General features: G+C 49.8%; 8 protein-coding genes across 8 annotated transcripts; 4 read left to right on the plus strand and 4 right to left on the minus strand.

Moving 5' to 3' along the window:
* Nucleotides 1-671: 671 nt before the first annotated feature.
* FOBCDRAFT_284564 (uncharacterized protein) lies at nt 672-2,183 on the plus strand (the record flags this gene model as incomplete). The annotated part of the gene is made up of 6 exons (XM_031194486.3): nt 672-713; nt 778-854; nt 910-1,165; nt 1,221-1,247; nt 1,295-1,330; nt 1,378-2,183. 6 exons carry the CDS (start codon nt 672-674, stop codon nt 2,068-2,070), a joined length of 1,131 nt encoding a protein of 376 aa, XP_031029224.2. The 3' UTR covers nt 2,071-2,183.
* On the minus strand, nt 2,184-3,209 carry FOBCDRAFT_8295 (RNase P subunit p30-domain-containing protein). Its single transcript, XM_031194488.3, has one exon. It carries the CDS (start codon nt 3,189-3,191, stop codon nt 2,298-2,300), a length of 894 nt encoding a protein of 297 aa, XP_031029226.2. The 5' UTR covers nt 3,192-3,209; the 3' UTR covers nt 2,184-2,297.
* A 642-nt stretch (nt 3,210-3,851) lies between these two features.
* On the plus strand, nt 3,852-4,564 carry FOBCDRAFT_8300 (uncharacterized protein). The gene is made up of 2 exons (XM_031194489.3): nt 3,852-4,141; nt 4,195-4,564. Exons 1-2 carry the CDS (start codon nt 3,998-4,000, stop codon nt 4,381-4,383), a joined length of 333 nt encoding a protein of 110 aa, XP_031029227.1. The 5' UTR covers nt 3,852-3,997; the 3' UTR covers nt 4,384-4,564.
* A 962-nt stretch (nt 4,565-5,526) lies between these two features.
* Nucleotides 5,527-8,977, plus strand: FOBCDRAFT_284566 (uncharacterized protein; the record flags this gene model as incomplete). Its single annotated transcript, XM_031194490.2, has 2 exons — nt 5,527-8,357; nt 8,407-8,977. 2 exons carry the CDS (start codon nt 5,527-5,529, stop codon nt 8,975-8,977), a joined length of 3,402 nt encoding a protein of 1,133 aa, XP_031029228.2.
* A 150-nt stretch (nt 8,978-9,127) lies between these two features.
* On the minus strand, nt 9,128-9,780 carry FOBCDRAFT_213167 (uncharacterized protein). The gene has a single exon (XM_031194492.3). The coding sequence runs from the start codon at nt 9,691-9,693 to the stop codon at nt 9,370-9,372; it is 324 nt and encodes a 107-aa protein (XP_031029230.1). The 5' UTR covers nt 9,694-9,780; the 3' UTR covers nt 9,128-9,369.
* A 477-nt stretch (nt 9,781-10,257) lies between these two features.
* FOBCDRAFT_8308 (DAHP synthetase) lies at nt 10,258-12,120 on the plus strand. Its single transcript, XM_031194494.3, has one exon. It carries the CDS (start codon nt 10,455-10,457, stop codon nt 11,868-11,870), a length of 1,416 nt encoding a protein of 471 aa, XP_031029232.1. The 5' UTR covers nt 10,258-10,454; the 3' UTR covers nt 11,871-12,120.
* On the minus strand, nt 12,034-13,528 carry FOBCDRAFT_8311 (glucose-6-phosphate 1-epimerase). Its single transcript, XM_031194493.3, has 3 exons — nt 12,989-13,528; nt 12,623-12,931; nt 12,034-12,572 (listed from the first exon to the last, which is right to left on the minus strand). Exons 1-3 carry the CDS (start codon nt 13,244-13,246, stop codon nt 12,198-12,200), a joined length of 942 nt encoding a protein of 313 aa, XP_031029231.2. The 5' UTR covers nt 13,247-13,528; the 3' UTR covers nt 12,034-12,197.
* A 185-nt stretch (nt 13,529-13,713) lies between these two features.
* On the minus strand, nt 13,714-16,019 carry FOBCDRAFT_174751 (general substrate transporter). The gene is made up of 3 exons (XM_031194495.3): nt 15,790-16,019; nt 14,942-15,717; nt 13,714-14,891 (listed from the first exon to the last, which is right to left on the minus strand). The coding sequence occupies exons 1-3, from the start codon at nt 15,878-15,880 to the stop codon at nt 14,112-14,114; spliced, it is 1,647 nt and encodes a 548-aa protein (XP_031029233.2). The 5' UTR covers nt 15,881-16,019; the 3' UTR covers nt 13,714-14,111.
* Nucleotides 16,020-17,333: the final 1,314 nt, after the last annotated feature.

Here is a 17,333-nt window from a genome sequence, read left to right on the forward strand (position 1 = left end):
TTTCAGTCATCACCAAATAATATGCCTGATTCCCTCAAACTCCTTGTCGCGATGGCGTCTTTTTACCCCTGAACCTTAGCTCATCCCCAAACTCCAACCCTAGCTCGTCCTAACCCCAAGCGTCACAAGTCTCCGTTTGAGCCTCAGATTCCAGAACCATGATGCACCAAAACGTGCCCCTGCTTCGTCTGCGACGGTGTGTGCGGCGGCGAGGCGCGGCTTGACTTGGGTCTGAAGAAACCTGAATCATCCCATTTCTCTTCTCCCCCCCCTCCCTTTGCTTCTGACCTTTTTTTGAATTCTGAATTGTGTTGTTGTGTTGTGTTGATTGTTTTCTATCCGTCGTGACCTTGTCAATCGCTCGCTCTTTCATTGATTGACTTTGTAAGTTTGGTGCTGCCCGGGCTTTGGACTCGGCGGTGCTATACCTATCGTCACGGCTTCTCTTCTTGTTCTGCCCCGGGCAATCATTCTTTTACTGTCCCTTTGACTGAACGACTTTTAATACCTACTCGACATATCATCTCCGAGATTTAATCGCTATTGTCGAACTGTTATATCTGTCGCTCTTTACAACTGGGCCGTAAAAACTCATAAACAGCTGGACTGTTGGAACATTCACTCACTACACCAAATCGAATTCCGAAAGTTATTGGGGAGCTTGGGTCATCATGAAGTTGTTGCTTTGGCTTACCGCCGCCCATGTTGCGCAGGTGAGGGATACTGGACTTACACCGAGATACTACAAAGTCAAGAGACTGACTTTGACTCGAATAGGCCGCGGGAAGACATGGGATAATGAAAAAGAGGCAGGCAGAGGTTGAGGGGGTTGCACATGCACTTAAGTTCGAAGGGTGAGTCAAGCCACAAAACACTGAAGCCTGGTTTTCAGTATTAACAAATCTCTAGACTGAGGCTGTCTTATATCACCGAAACTGAAACTGCCACTCAAAAAGTTACCGAGACAGAGACGGCGACTGTTGTTCAGACTGTTCAAGGCGAGGCTGAAGCTGCTGCTGGCGAGGTTGTGACTGTTACCATCAACGCACCTCCAGTTACTGTCACCGAAACCAAGACTGAAGTCGTCAACCAAGTCCAAACTCAATATGTCACTCAGGTCCAGGTTATGACTCAATATGTTACCCAGGTCGCACCAGCACCTCCTGTAAGTAGTATGAAAACATTCCGAGAGACCTCTAAGCTAACTGAACGACTTCTAGCCTGTCGTTGAAACTATTACTCAGGCTGTAAGTCCCATAGCTTGTATCCTTCAGCTGTTACTAACTCCTCTAAGCAACTTGTTACAGTGATCATTCCAGGAGAAGCACCAGTAAGTTCTTGTGGTCAAAACTCATATCTAATACTGACTCAACCCAGGCGCCTGTTACTGTGATTCACACCGTGCAAGCCCCCGCAGAGTCTGATGATGCTCTTGGTCGAAAGTTCAACCCTGGTGTCACTACGATCCCCATTCCCGAGAGCCTTTTGCCCAAGACGACACTCGCATCGGATCCCTTTGCTGTGGTTGGACCAATCAGATCGGAAACTATTGTTCCTCAGCAACCTTCCAGCATCGTCAACCCTGTTGAGAATCCTGTCCCCACGGCGATTGCTCCTCAAGAGCCCAGTTCTGTTGAGCAGCCCGCCACGACTCAGGTTGCACCAGGAGAACCTAGTTCTATCGAGAAGCCTGCGACGACACGACCCGTAGTCTCCGAACAATCTACTGCGTCTGCTGCGCAACCTGCTACGACGGAGTCCACCGCTCCTCAGCAGCCTGTCAGTTCCATCGAAGAACCCATGGTTGAAGCTTCCTCCACACAAGGAGGACAACAGACGTATGCTCCTTCAATGGAACTCGGCAACATGGGCCCCGACACCACAGGAAGACTCGCACAGCCCGCTCTCGACGGAACCAAGCCCACGACGACTGCCAACGCCGAGTCAGCTTCCAGGACACGAGCCCCTATCGACCTGTCTGACCCCTCAAAGCTCAGCAGCGCGCTCAACCTGGGCAACTTGGTTGGAGGAAACGGTGGCCTCAAGGCTCGCGCCACTGGCACGCCATGAGCCTATGGTTGAAATGCGTTGGAGACGATGATGTGAATGGTAAAAACTTTGAGACGGACTTGGGGGTTTCTTTCGAATGGGCATTCGTGCTCGTAATGATGTAGCTAGTCTTATAATAATGTGAGCAAGTCTCCAGAGCATACCAGTCAGCTTGTGCATCTATCTATGGGTATCATGATGCCATGCTGTCTACCTATCCGCGTCCCAGAGCGCCAATCTCAAATTTCTTATTCCTTCTCACTTGCTGCACTCCTCGTGGCCAGCTTCATCTTCTTGGCCTGCCGTTTACTGATCTGCTGTGTATCCTCCTCGCCAGTCTTTCGCTTTTGATTCTGATTCTGGCCCTTGCCCTTTGCTTTTTTTCCGTCCTCATTTTTTTCCGCGCCCTTTTCTTTCTCGGCCACTTCAACGATGTTGATAACACCCTTGAAACCATTCCTCTTGATGCCCTCATTCACCACAACAGATCGAGGCACTTCACCAAAACCTTGAAAGCCTTTCTCATTGCTTAACCCTCCCATAAAATTGAGCATGTTTATCACATCGGCAGGCGCTCGTAAAGATAGCGCATTCTTGGCTTCGCTGCTAATCATGACGCCCCTGCCGCGTGTCGCCCGGATGAGACTTTGCAAGTTTGAGATAAACCTTGGGCGCCCTCGGTCATCGCCATTGATTACTTGGCCGTAGCAGACCTCAAAGCGGATGCCACGGTTAATAGCAGCCATGCATGGTTTCGGCTTAAGATGAAATGGCAAGTCCTGCGTCAAGTCGAGTGATATGATGGGTACGTCGAGCGTGAGACAAGCATTCTGAAAAGCCTTATCCGTCAGTGGACGGGCCGCGATGATGTCGTATGTTGAGATGAGCGATGGGATGCGGTAGTTGTTTGCTGAAGGGTCTGAGAGAGGAAGAGTCGCGCGGTGGAGGATATTTGGAAGCTTGGAGCCTGGCTTGGGTTCTATCGTTGGGAACGGCGCGGTGTTGTTGGCGGGAAGCGGTAGCGTGAGCGTGTGGTTCAGCGCGACGGTTGAGTACCCGAGTGTCGATGCGCGAGTGAGTGTTTGGAGAAGCTGTTCATCTTTGGTCGTTGGTGACCAGGCGATATTCAGATCGTAAAGCATGATGATGGATTGTGGAGGTTTATGGAAAGCTTTGCGTAGGAAGCTAGCATTTACTGCCGATTTTTTTTTTTTGCGCCGCAAAGTTTAGGTATTTTTAGTTACCTTCATGACCTTCACTTTACAAGTCGCAGAGGAAACGGACCGTCTTATACAGAGTCTATTGAATATCTTGATCTTTTGGAGAGTATTATATCCAACATAAGATAGATATTAAAAATAAATGAATAGTATAAAATCCAATCCCCAAGCCTCACCAGGTAGAGCATCCATTTCTGCAGCTTGAGCAGTGAGCTTCTGTTAGTCGTAAAAAGATGGGGTCCGTGCACAGCCAGCGTTGCCACTAAGAGCCAGCCCCTGCCGGTTCGTCATCACCTTGTTCTTGTGCCTGTAAATGGAAAGTCTCCTTTACCGGCACTTGGTTTGAACAAGTTTCTTGCTTCTCATGTAGGTACTTTTTTTTTTTTTTTTTTTTTTTTTTAAATACCTAGCTAATGCTAGCACTCCTGATGAATAAGTCTTTATCTCTTATCAACGTCATGAAGCTAAGGTACCTTCCATTTATGCTTGGTACGTGCATGCTTGACCTTTGACCTTGACTCTAAAGCTTCCATGCCAAGAAACTGCGCCGCCTAAACTACGACTACGACAACGCGCCACTTGACCTCAAACCCCAGCTCCTGGATCGGCATTAATTAACTTCTCTTCAACACATCACATCACATCACATCGCACGCCTCAGTACTTCAACGAACCTTCGCCTGTAGATTTACACCGCTTCCTCTTCTTCCTGTTGGCGAATCGCAACAATGTTCTTCTTCTTCGTGTGCGGCGAGCACACCTTCCGAAAGGAAGTCTCTGAATATCAGGGCATGATATTCCAATGTCACCACTGTGGTAACATGGCAGCACATGTCCAGAAGAGCAACCCATGGTTCACGTTCTGTTGGATTGTAAGACTCCTTTTCTCTGGTTCTTCGTTACAGCCAACTAAGAATAATCACAGCCACTTATTCCTTTGTCTATCTCTGGCTACGTCGATGTCGCATGCCGTATCTGCAACTTCCATCAACCTCTTGTAAACCGACCCGATGTCAAGGCCGTGGCAAATGGTGGAGGAGGAGGACCTCCCCCACAACAATACGCACCTCCTCACGGCGGACCTCAAGGACAGGCACCTATGCGATATGGTTAATAGGAACGATCTTGTCAAGTTTTTGAGGAACATGCCATAGACACAGGCGTAGCGAATTTGCGCGCTGTTGATGTTCGATGTTGCGACAGTGCCTTCTTGGTTTTTGTTTGTTTAAAGAGGCGTTACAGCCTGGTGTTGAGGCGAATCAGGATACCCCATGAATGGGGCGATGGCTGGGTTTCTTTCGACAAAGAGCATTTCGCCTGCACTGCATGCCACCAAGAGAGTCTCTTTGACCTTCGTGTGTTGGTGAAGATAAAGCGCAGGTGAAATTGAGCTCGGGACATATGATTTGGGAGTATTTTGAAAGCACATATTCTACTTCCGCTCATCTTGGGATACCACCTTTTAGGAACATTTCAAGGCAGCTCTGCCTCTTATTATAACCATTTCTGTCTACTTCAGTCCCAGGAACTATTGATTGGCGCCTTTTCTCTTGAGGGAGCCAAGTCTCGTTGACTACCTAGTGTCTGCAATCGTCCATCTTCAAAGTCCGTCCTGGCCTCATGTCTTTCACATACGACCAAAGCTCAGAGAGAATACGGGATCCCGTCCGCTCTCCCATCGTCAAGCTCCGAAGCGCCGGATTAGTAGTTGGGTCGGTGACGACCAGCGAATACCTGGTGTTGTATGTTCATTTTTTGTGCTTTGTCTCTTACTGCGATGCCACTTTTTTGTCAATTTGGTGGAGATGGTAGTTCTCCATATTATTAGTGCAGACTTCCTGCGGCCCAAGAAGAGACTTTCCCGATTCATCTCCAATTTAAGGACCAATGAGTATGCGGGAAAGAGACGCGATGATATCCAAGACATTTGATCGTGTTTAAAGTCAACAATTATTCTATTGGATGTCTAGAAGCACGCTACAGACTTATCCATACGCGTTATGGACATGGGATAATAAGATAATTCCCGGTTGCGGGGCAAACATTCACGGTTGGCAGCTACGATCTGCACCCTTGCCGTTTTAGCGGGCCGTTGCCCAGCAACGCCGCCAAACACGGCCTGTCCACTGAAGACCCTCGACCCGATTAGGGACCTGCAATAAACAAAATCCATCATCGTACATGATGCTGCCTACTTAATCTTTTTCTTTTTCTACATACTAACCATACACAAACAACACAGCGAACCATAATCACCATGGAATCACCACCCAAGAGAATGACCCGGGCTCGAGCTGCTGCGAAGGCTACTGATCCCTCGGTCAAGACAACAAAGATCGTCACAGCTGCTGCGCGGGCAAAGAGTACCGCGACAGCAGGCACAAAAAGCACAGCCGCTAAGAGAAAGACAAGAGCGGACGAGGAAGAGGAGGAGCAACGCGAAGTTGCTGTTGTCAGAAGAACGCGTGGTCGACCAAAGAAGACCGAGGAGCAAGAATCTGAGGCTGAACCTGTAGCACCAGCGAAGCCCACAAGAGGCCGTGCAGTCAAGAAGGCGGCTACAGAACCTCCCAAGGGGACTGCTGCACCTGTCAGAGCTACTCGGGGACGGCCTCGGAAGGCTGTTGCTGCTGAACCAGAAGAGTCTGCTCCAGCGCCAGCCCCTGCACCTGCAAAGAAGACAACCACTCGCGCTCGCACGACTACCACAACAATTACAACTACAAAATCAACAACTGCTGCCAAGCCCGCTGCCAGAAAGGCTGTCAAGTTCCAAGAGCCAGACAAGGAGAACATTGAGCCTGCCGTTGAGGCCAAGGAGCCTGCTCGGCCTGGAATTAGAGGCCGACCAGCCAAGCGTGGAGGAGCAGCTGGAAGTCGAACAACCAGAGCGGCGGTAAGATTCGCCGAGTCGACAGACAACAAGCCTTTAAGTCCTAAGAAGATTACCCAGATACCTGTTTCGAGGGACGATGATTCCGAGGACGAACTCGCCGGTGACATGCCGCCTGTCAAACCCATGAAGAAGAACCCGATCAAGCCTCCTACAAGTGCTGCTAAAACCCAGCCTGAGCCGACCGAAAAATCTACCGAGCCAACAAATACCCCAGACAGCATCACAAATCCGCCAGATCTTGGTGGAATTAGCCTATCTCCTGCGAAGAGACTCCCAGCTTCGCCTCTCAAGGATACAATGAGGTCACCAGCTCGCCGAATCGGTCCTGTTGCTCTGCCTGGATCTACAATGAAGAAGACCCAGGACGACACCGCCCAAGCTGGAGAGAGCACTTCGTTCAAGAATTCTCTGCTCATGTCTGCGGCTAAGCGACCCCAATCACCCATCAAAGGATTGAACTTTGCAACATCGCTCAAGCCTCAGCAGACCCAATCAGCAATGAAGGCGTCACTTCTTCTTTCACCTGCGAAGCGGGCCATGCCTGGACTGAAGCCGGTCACAGAGCCGCGACCTAGAGATGTCGCGGACCTGGGTGAGCCACCAGTCATGAAGCCTCTGAGTATGGATACTCCTAGTCGTGCCCCTTCTACCCGACCTTCAGATAAGCTCATGTCGGAGGAACAAGCCGAGCTTGAGTTTGATGCTGTTGACGACGATGTCTTCAATGACCCAATTGAGAACTTGCAATTCCCTGGCCGCTTGTCTGCTGTGCTTCCTCGTCATGCTGATCCTGCCTTGAAGAAAGAGATGAGGATTGTCGATGAGACTGACGAAGAGCCTGCTCCAGTTGAAGCTGCCATCGAGACTGTCGCCGAGGTTGAGGAAGATGTTGCGACTGAGGCTGAAGCAGTCCCAGAAGCAGCTGAAGAAGTGAATGATCTTACCGACCAGGAGGACAGCATGGACGTTGAGGAGGAGAATGCTGAGGCAGATGACGCACCTGAGGAATCTGAGTCCAAGAATTCAACTCCCACTCAGTCTCCTCAGCAAGAACAAAATCCCATGTTCCAGCTCAGGGAGAAGGACTTGGAGCCCTCTCAAGACTCGGATTCTGAGGATGAGACTATGGCTCCCAGGGGTTTAGCACCTACTACCCCAACACCATTTGTTCGCAAGACACCTAAGACTTCTCGTGCCTCTATGGGTGGATTTAGCGCACTCGCTGATCGACTTGGTTCTTGGAAGGCCAGCACGCCTATCAAGATGGCTCCTCTCGGTGGAGAGAAGCTCTCTAACAAGTCAGCTACTCCTCGATCTGATGCCTCACCCGCCTCAACTCATTTCTTTGACGACGAAATGACTGTACGTGCAGGTATGGAAGAACTTCAGGCCGACAGTGCTGCCGAAATTGTTGAACCCACTTTTGATGACATGGAGGTCACTGAGGAGGATGTTGAGTTGGCCAACGAGGCTAACGAGATGTCTCTGATGGAGCCTGAGGTTCTTGAAGAGGTTGTCAATACTGAGGCTTTTGACGATACTCTCTCCGAGGCTAGCCAAGAGTATGGTGATGAGAATGAGGCCCCAGTTGCTATGGCACCCATCACACCTGTTCGTCCAGTCATGAAGACCTTCAACACCACCACAAAGGTTCCTCTGAAGCCTGCAGACGACTCATCTCCTTCTCCTCTGAAGAAGCGCAGCTTCAGCGCATCGCGAGTTGCTCCCAAGCGCCCCTCAGGCCCAACCAGGAGTGCGTCCGTCATCTCTTACTCCGCTACCAAGGGTAGAAAGAGTATGCCAGCAACCATTGCCGAGGTCCCGTCTGCCCCTTCAACACCCGCCCCTGTCACACCCTCAAAGTCTGAGCTCTGGTCATCCTTGGGTACACCCGCTAGAACTCCCCGACGTGATGTCGACCCTGCTCTACTTCGCGGAGCTGTCGTCTTTGTTGATGTGTACACCAGCGAGGGAGCTGATGCCAGCAGCATCTTCGTGGAGCTGCTCACACAAATGGGTGCCAAGTGCATGAAGTCATGGAGCTGGAACCCCAACGGTTCTGGCAACGATGTGACATCCAGTAAGGTTGGAATCACACACGTTGTCTTCAAGGACGGCAGCAAGCGCACACTGGAGAAGGTCCGTGAGAGCAACGGAATCGTCCAGTGTGTCGGAGTCAGTTGGGTGCTTGAGTAGGTCGAAGTCTTCCTAATTCTTTGATTCAGTGCTAACCAGAAATAGTTGTGAGCGTGAGAACGACTGGGTTGAGGAAAGTCCCTACAAGATCGACACTAGCAACGTCCCTCGGGGTGGAGCTCGTCGCCGCAAGAGTATGGAGCCCAAGGCTTTGGCCAACATGAACGGCACCCTCGTCAGCAGCCCTACCAAGGGAGGCTCTCGCACAGCTCCCTCTACGCCGATCAACCGTCGCGAAAGCACACAATGGATGTACACCCCTTCGGATCAAGGAGACGAGGACGAGGAGATGGAGGATTTTGAGTATTCTGAAGCTATCCTGACCCCTGTTCCCAAGACTCCTGCCCCTGAGGCCATTGCTCGCTATGCTGCCAACCTTGTCCCTGATACTCCATCTGATGATGGTGACGACGACGACATGGGTGACTCCCCTACTAAGGATGCTCTCCTTATGCGAACATGTCCTCCCAAGGCCAACCCCTTCCGTGAGTTGGGTGCTGGCATCATCAGCGAGACCAAGGATGACAACGTCCTGATGCGCCTCATGGCCGCTCGACGTAAGAGTCTTCAGTTTGCCCCCAAGATTGGTAGCCCTCTGGCTAGAGCTTGGCAATAGAGTAAATATGTTGTTGATACGGTGGAGATAGAGTAATTGTGCATGGAAAGGTTCAGGTCTGGAGTTTATGGGTCACATTAGAATTGCGAACACACGTCATGGCATACAATCACTCGTTTTGACGGGATGGAATGGAATACCACGGGATGGACAGGACCTTGACTCGGCGTTTGGAGGATCGACTGATTAAAGTACACATATTTTGTGTTTGACATACTGATAATTCCATCATGGTGATTGACATTATATTTCTGGCTCGTTTGAAGGTGACTGTCGAAATTGTCAGACACTTGTATAGGTCTGGATTGTGTTTGGTATATCATACCTCATGACAACTTTTCCATTCTCTTCCTGAGCTGATTATTCGAACCTCAAAGCCAAATTGTACCCCCTCACACCTTGATAAACGCCCTCATGGCCTTAACAGCATCACCCTCATTACTCTTCAACAACTCGGTCGCCTTTGCCTTTGGCAGCTCGAGCTCATCAACGAGGAGTGCAACATCGGCAGCGTCGACCTTGACGTTCTTATGGGAAGCGGCAGTAGTAGAGGTCTTGTTTGCGCCGCCGAGGCTCTTGATGGCTTTGTTGGCAGCGTCGGCGTCGACGTTTTGTGGTGTCGAGGGTGAGTCTGCGGCGTCGAGGTTCTCGAGAGCGGAGGCTGCTTTGCGGTCCTCGGCGGACTTGGCAGTCTGAGAGGGCGTTTCGTCGGTCATGATTGTTGTGATGTGTAGAAGCGAAGTGGAGGTGAGGGTGCAGAGTAGGTGAAGTTTAGTGGAGAGGGAGCTGTGAAGGTGAAGCTGTGGTGGGGTTGGAGGGGCAGTTCGGTTCTAGCTTGGCTGTGGAGACCTCTGAAGCTTGTCAGAGTGTGGAATAGAACATGAGATGGCCCTTGACATGTTTCAATAGGACAGAAGATAGAAATATCAGAATCTCAGATGTTTTGTATCTCATGGTCGTTGGAAGTAATTTGCATAACGGATTCCATAGCCCATTCTGCTTCCTCAGCTGCAAGGAACTAGTAGCCGTGTCCTCACATTTGAGGGACATCCTCTTCTGTATCTAATACAGTACCAAACCATCACCTATAATCCTACAAAATCTTCAAACAATAGAAATCCTTGTGTAGGTGTTCATATTGTCTACGCCACATGCGCCGCTTTTAAGCCGAAAGTTGAAGTAGTGGCTACCATCGGCAACGCCACATTTCTTTGTTAACTCAATTAAACTTCACTTTTTTTCGGTTCCAGGTGCAGGTGCAGTCCAGGGTGCGTCTTGACCATCTGTCTTTGTTCTGTGACTCACTCACTCTCATCTTGATACAATAAACCTCGACTCCTCCACAAATACTCAACAGACCTCATATAGACACTACAACACACTAATCAAGTCGGGCACTTGATTCTTTTCTTTTGTGCGGTTGACTCCGCCCAGTTTTGAATCTGTCGTCTCACTCATCCCACCTCTTACACACAAAATGGCTTCATCTTCCTCTGCCGGCTGGGAACCCTCTTCCTGGCGCTCAAAGCCCATCAAGCAATCGCCCAATTACCCTGACGCAGAGCCTCTCGCCAAGGCTGTTGAGGAACTCACGCAACTTCCTCCTCTGGTCCATCCCAATGAGATCATTGCCCTCAAAGCTCATCTTCGCGATGTCGCACAAGGAAATGCCTTCCTTCTCCAAGGTGGCGATTGTGCTGAGCTCTTTGATTATTGTCGCCAGGGCCCTATTGAGAGTAAAATCAAATTGTTACTGCAAATGAGTGTTGTTCTCATTTGGGGAACAAACAAGAGAGTTGTGCGAATTGGTCGAATGGCTGGGCAGTATGCGAAGCCGCGTTCTAGTCCTACTGAGATGGTCGATGGAAAGGAAGTCCCTAGCTTCAAGGGCGATATCATCAATGGCTTCCGTCTTGAAGATCGAGAGATCGATCCTAACCGCCTTGTGAAAGCCTATCACCACTCTGCTGCCACTCTGAACTACATTCGCGCTGCTCTCGCCTCTGGCATCGCTGATCTTCATCGACCTCTTGACTGGGGCCTCGGACATGTGAGAGACCCGGAGCTCAAGGAGAAGTACTCAGCTATTGCCTCGAGTATTCAACAGACCCTGCGCTTCCTGCAGGTCATCAATGCTCGTCCCGGAGAACTCGATTCCGTCGAGCTTTTCACCAGTCATGAAGGTCTTCTTCTCGACTATGAGCAGTCTTTGACTCGTTTGCTTGAGAAGCCTACTGCCAGAACCTCAAGCCCTACTCCTGCAGCTGACGACGGCGAGAAGAAGGAGTACTATGATACCTCTGCGCATTTCATCTGGATTGGTGACCGTACTCGCCAGATCGATCATGCCCACGTTGAGTTCTTCCGTGGAATTGCCAACCCAATTGGTATCAAAGTCGGTCCTACAACACCAGCCTCAGACCTTCTTTCTCTCCTTCGCACGTTGAACCCCTCTCGCGAGCCTGGCAAGATCACCCTCATCACTCGTTACGGTGCTGCCAAGGTGCGCGATCTCCTCCCCACGCATATTCGCGCGGTTGAGGACTCCGAGTACCGTCGTACGGTTGTCTGGCAATGTGACCCCATGCACGGCAACACACTATCCACACCCACAGGCATCAAGACACGTCGTTTCGGCGATATCTACCGTGAGCTTGAGGAGACACTACGCATTCACAAAGAGGAGGGTAGCAACCTTGGTGGTATGCACCTTGAGCTCACTGGTGATGCTGTTACAGAGTGTTTGGGTGGCAGTGAGGGATTGGATGAGGATGATTTGTCGACAAACTACACTAGTTTCTGTGACCCAAGACTCAACGAGAAGCAGGCTCTCGAGTTGGCCTTCCTGGTTGCGGATCATTTCTCTAGGGAGAACAAGGCACGATCGGCCTGAGCATATGAGTGACACTAAAATTTGACATGACGAAAATGTACATTGGAACAAAATAGGAGCAGTAAATATCATGGCAGCAACTTGGGAATAAGCAGAAAAATGAGACATTGAAACACTTGGATGCGTGTGAGGAATCTTGAGTGATAAACACAGCACTGACGACAGTGATCTTGTGATTTGGTGCCTTCTTTCATCTCTAATCTAAGCATATGGGCTTGTCTTTCAAAACACAAGTTAATTCATATCATGTCCCTCTCAAATTATTGTGCTGCTGTTACGTAAAAACTGTCATATCTTGAATCTCCTCACTCCCTCACTCTTGCCAAGTCAAACCAGAGTGATAGTCTGCGCCGCCTCGAAGGCATCGCCCTTCTCCAGCTTCTGCCATCCCTTGACAGAACCGGGCTCAACACAGAGCATGTTCTTCCAGCCGTCCTTGGGAGTAAAGTCCTTGATGCCGGCTGACTTGTCGACCCAGGGGTTCCAGACGACAACCTGGTCTAGATTGTCACGGACGATACGGAAACGAGGAGTACCAGACTCGGAGATGACGACCGGGTGAGAGGGACCCTTGGCGGGGGTGTAGACGGAGTCGGTTTCGGCAGAGAAAGTGATGGCGCCGGATTGGGTCGCCTCTGAGCTGGAGACCTTGGAGAAGTAGACGGAGTCCTCGAGACCGGTGATCTCTGCGGAAGAGATATCCTGAGACAAGTTAGTTCTAGTATCCCATGTATAAGCACTATATAACTTACGCTGATCTTAAAGTAAGTGTGAAGAAGAGTCTGGAAGTCGAAAGCAGTGTCACCATCGTTGGTAACAACAATAGTAGTGTTGAGACTTTCAGGATCAAGAGAGACACTGTAGATAAGAGCAAACTTGTAGGGCCAGAGAGCCTTGAAGTCGTCGCTGATGCTCTCAGAGGAGAGACCAAAGTCGAGCTTCACGCTGGAGCTAGAGCCCTCGCTGGTAGACTTTCCAAGGAACTCCCATCGTGAGTTACGAGCAAAACCGTGCTGGGGAAGCTTGGCTACGGGTTCGTGGTCGGGGGCAGTACCAAAGACCTATAAGTATACAAATTAGAAAAGCTATCATGAGAGAGTGTTATGGTGTCGTCGTACCGGGAAGACGATGGGAATACCTCCTCGAACAGGAGCACTTCCATCGAGAGCAGCAGACTCGCTGACCCAGAGCTTCTCAGCTCCTGAAGCATCCTTCCAGCTGATGACAGTAGCGCCGTGGAGGAGGACCTCTACGCTCTCGCCGGTGGGAAGAACGGCCTTGACGCGGGAGTTATCGTGAGTGATGTCGACGGCGGGTTGAGGAGGGGCCGCGGGGGTAGAGGCGAGCGCCGAGGGCTTGTTTGGACGGTCGACCATTGTGAGTGTTTTTATAGGAATCAAGGTAGGCAGGGAAGAGGTTGAGATTTAGAGGAGATGGAGCTGGTAGAGGTGAGGTAGGTAGTGGCGGACTGCTCAGGTGGGGGTTGAAGGGTCCGAGTGGGGTGAAGGTAGAAGAACAAGACAAGAGCAGACAAATAAAGTGACGGGACTCTAAACCAGTAAAACACGAGGCTGAAGGGCCTTATAAAGGTGATGTTCGGTCTTTTATCCCCTGTAGCTTTGGTTCGCTCAGGCAAAGTTGTATCTGTAAGATGGAATCCATGCCGTGGATGCTTCAAGTCTGAGAGGAGGTCGATACCCATGTAGGCAATGGCGGGGTAGCTCATGACAGCCAATGATGTCCTGAGAGCAAGCTGTTTAGTGGAGACCTGCTGCTAAAGTTAGAGCTGTTACCGGCCACACTCAAAGCTGAAACACGTCTCAGATATTGGCTTGTGATACATCAAATCACAAAAATATCACATAGAATCTAGCATTTGGTTGGTGAGGCAGCAGTCCTGACTTTGAATTTAGGCATAATTAGACAGAGCTGCCTATACGAAAACTCACTCGCAAATCTCATTGCCTCGTTGTGGGCGTCGTGTACTATAACAGTCTCGGAAATATAGTTTCACAATGCAATGGACGGACCGTTGAAGCAGTCAAAGTTACACAAAATTGGTACATCTGCCGAGACTCTTACTCAATCGGGTATCTATATGCTGCTATATGTTTCATCATGACACTTGACCAACTAAACTTCTCTTTCTCTCAACCACTCTAGGGGTATATGTCATGCCTCGGTGTAGTTTCCAAAGCCACCACTCATAGCATCCGCCGTTCTTTTAATCGACAACACCCCTTAGGTCTCTCGGCGCTGGTTCTCTTCGTCATGTGAAGTAAACATGGCAGCGTTGTTACCTTCGCCACTCTGTCCACTTGAGCTTCCACTTCGATGCTCAACATGTCCCTTCTCTTCAACCTCTTCAATGGCAATGAGAAGGTTTCCATTGTTATCGTATCGTCGAGGTTCAATCTTGGCCTGCTTGACCACATCGAGTGCGCCTTGGAAACCATGCCCCACCTTCTGGAAGATAGTATCCATTTCTTCCAGAGATCGGTATGCAGTCTCAGGGAAGAAGAAATAGACCGAAGGAACCATGATGGCGTTGATGACAGCAAAGATGACATATGTGTTGGATCCAATATTCTCAAATGCTGGAGGGGTAATCATAACCACCAGCCAGTTGAAGATCCAGTTACTTGATGTCGATAGAGCGTTGGCAGGCGCACGGATTCGAAGAGGTGTGATCTCAGCAGGGTACAACCAAGTCATGCCAAGCCAGCCAACGGCGAAGAATGAGTTGAAGACAAACAGGAAGACAATTCCAACAATCTGACAAGCCTTCGCATCGCTGGAGCCAACACCGGCGAGAATGGCCATGGATGCACACTGGCCTGCTGCGCCAAAGAGCATCAGCTTTCGACGACCAACTCGCTCAACCAGCCAGATAGCAGGGAGTGAGGCCAAGAAATATTCGGTACCGTTCAGAGCGGCCATGAGCAGAGGCATATGACCAGTCATACCAAGTCCAGCATAGATGGTAGCAGCATAGTAAGTAATCAAGTTGATACCAGAGATCTATTTCGATGTCAGTAACTATTTGATTCATAAGAGTTCATATGTCTTACCTGTTGGAACATTTGGTTGATGTAAGCGATGAGAGTACGGTGAAGGTTCTTGTTGTGGTTTCGAGAGAACAAGTCCGAGAATGATCCCTTACTCATCTCTGCAGCAGTCTCCTTGATGGCCTTGAACTCGTTGTCCACATACTTGCTCTGGACATCCTGGTTGGCAATGGCAGCAATAACTTCCTTTGCATCTTCATCACGTCCCTTGAGCACAAGCCAGCGGGGAGATTCTGGAAGGTTCATAACAAAGGCCATGATGATTAGACAGAAGACGATCTGGAATGCCATTGGGAAGCGCCAGCAGGCAGATGTGTCTTGCGCAAAGTACATGCCGTAGTCAACCCAGTACGAGATGGTAATGCCGAGTGTGATGAGCGCACCCTCGATCATTACCAGTTTACCACGTTTATGGGCGGAGCAGGTTTCTGATTGCCACATAGGAACAGTAGATGTGTTGCCGCCGTTACCAAGACCAGTGATGATTCGTCCGATGATGAAGTGTTCCAGAGTGAACGCAGAAGCCTGAAGAGCAGCACCAACAACCATGATTGTGGTGCCGAGCATAATCATTTTCCTGCGGCCGAGCTTGTTTCCAAGAAAGATGGTAGCAATGGCGCCAAAGAAGCAGCCCAGGTTGTAAGACGAAACAGCGATGCCTTGATAGTTAGAGCGGTCCTTTCGAACAGCCGCAGATACTGTAGGATCATCGCTGTGCATGTCGGGGAATTGCTCCATGAAGGGTGCCATTGTCAAGATACCACCCATAACACCTTGGTCTATAAGAATTATTAGCATCTGCTTCCATGGCTTGACTTAGAACCGTTTTGTATGAAAGTGGTAGGTATTACCATAACCAAAGAGCAGGAAATCGGTTCCGGCAATGGTACTGATGGCATAGTTGAGGGCCTGGCCTCGAAGGCCAAAGTATTTCTTGAGCATGATGAAGAGATCGAGCCCGAATAATGTTTCTTCAAACTCAAGGTCGCTGGGGCAACAACGAAGGTTGGTATCGAGAACGTGAGAACGGTTGAGGCCGGGGGCTAACCGGGCTTATAAAGAAACACAAGCCCAAGGGTCTTGCATGTCGTACTGCAGAAAACAGAGTCATGTAAAGTAGTACTCGACACTGGATCCACGGCCTCTGGATATCCACCCCCCAGGCCATGCGAGAAGCTGGTAACTGAGACGGGCCTTGGCTACCCATCCATTATTGTCTCGGTCTTGGCCGTTTATGATGGATCCATCGGCCAAACGTGATAGTGCGTATGACCGTACTGTGCATATGGTAAAGTATACCGAGATCCGCAGTCGTGTGCACCCATGGCCAGCAGGGCAATGATCCCTGCATTACGGCATTGTAAAGTTTTCAGGGCGTTTTGTGAACAGCTACGTGATAGTTCGGCCCTGGGGATACCTGGATGGGTGTAACCAGGTATAATTCGCTGCTTTGGTTCAGTGCTTGACTGCTATTTGGAGAGGTGATATCATGTCCTCGTCTATAATGCCACCCTGGAAGCATAAACTCGTGGAGAAGGCCCAAAAGTTTACCTCTCGCCTCCGCAGAAATCGGGCGAGTTGGGGAAGTAAACATGGGGAACTTTCAGAAGGCTGGAGCGTGGGGAATACGACGTCATAGTAGGTCCCTCGACTGAGGGTCCTTCGGGGATATGAAAATCGGGGCACTCAAGGCGTCAGTGTTTTGTAGGCTTCTGATGGTCTCATTGTTGTCGTATTTTCTGCTGTATTAGCCATAGGTTACTTTTTAAAGTTTCCTGAGGCATGAGCATGTTTGCAATGTTTCCTCGAAACCGAACTTCAATGTTGGCTTGAGCCATGATAGTCGGTTTGCGAGGGAACTTTGAATCGTGATTGGGCCCTCAAGAGATCTCGGCCGATATCAAATGAGAGTGGGTAAGTGAAGCAGCCAAGGCCCTTCAACAAGTGAGAGGATTTCACAGGTTTTCGTTACCTTGGATGAAGTCTGAAATTCGGGTACCTAGGTGGATGGAGAATCGAGATAAAATGGAGGAGAGAGGTTGTGGTTTCTACACGTGATGTGATATTGGATTCTGGGCAAGGAAGGAACCGTCGAAATGGCATCCTTCTTGCCAATGTCTTGGTGTAATACTAGCATCGCCCAGTAATGAGGCTCTGCTTCACCTAACTCAGCTTTGTTTATGATTCTCAGTCTACAATAACAACTCCAACTGAAAGGAATGATTATATGTAAATGGGGTCTGCAAAACCACCATCACTCTTGATCAACGAGACTGCGACTACACAGTACAGCACAGTACACTTTTGTCATATTGGCCGTCAAGAACGGAATCGAACAGTCAGAAACGTGCCATTTACCGCGCTTCAGTCCTTGTCACGTTCACGCCAAGATTCA

The sequence above is a fragment of the Fusarium oxysporum genome, chromosome I (genome assembly GCF_013085055.1).
Source record: "Fusarium oxysporum Fo47 chromosome I, complete sequence".
Taxonomy (NCBI): Eukaryota; Fungi; Ascomycota; class Sordariomycetes; order Hypocreales; family Nectriaceae; genus Fusarium; species Fusarium oxysporum.

Coding starts and splice junctions, on each gene's coding strand:
- FOBCDRAFT_8300 (XM_031194489.3), top strand. CDS start 3,998: ATGTTCTTCTTCTTCGTGTGCGGCGAGCACACCTTCCGAAAGGAAGTC. Junction 4,142..4,194: donor GGTTCACGTTCTGTTGGATT/GTAAGACTCCTT, acceptor GAATAATCACAG/CCACTTATTCCTTTGTCTAT.
- FOBCDRAFT_213167 (XM_031194492.3), bottom strand. CDS start 9,693: ATGACCGACGAAACGCCCTCTCAGACTGCCAAGTCCGCCGAGGACCGC.
- FOBCDRAFT_8308 (XM_031194494.3), top strand. CDS start 10,455: ATGGCTTCATCTTCCTCTGCCGGCTGGGAACCCTCTTCCTGGCGCTCA.
- FOBCDRAFT_8295 (XM_031194488.3), bottom strand. CDS start 3,191: ATGCTTTACGATCTGAATATCGCCTGGTCACCAACGACCAAAGATGAA.
- FOBCDRAFT_8311 (XM_031194493.3), bottom strand. CDS start 13,246: ATGGTCGACCGTCCAAACAAGCCCTCGGCGCTCGCCTCTACCCCCGCG. Junction 12,932..12,988: donor GTATTCCCATCGTCTTCCCG/GTACGACGACAC, acceptor GTATACTTATAG/GTCTTTGGTACTGCCCCCGA. Junction 12,573..12,622: donor ACACTTACTTTAAGATCAGC/GTAAGTTATATA, acceptor AACTTGTCTCAG/GATATCTCTTCCGCAGAGAT.
- FOBCDRAFT_174751 (XM_031194495.3), bottom strand. CDS start 15,880: ATGCTCAAGAAATACTTTGGCCTTCGAGGCCAGGCCCTCAACTATGCC. Junction 15,718..15,789: donor TTTCCTGCTCTTTGGTTATG/GTAATACCTACC, acceptor TAATTCTTATAG/ACCAAGGTGTTATGGGTGGT. Junction 14,892..14,941: donor TCAACCAAATGTTCCAACAG/GTAAGACATATG, acceptor ACATCGAAATAG/ATCTCTGGTATCAACTTGAT.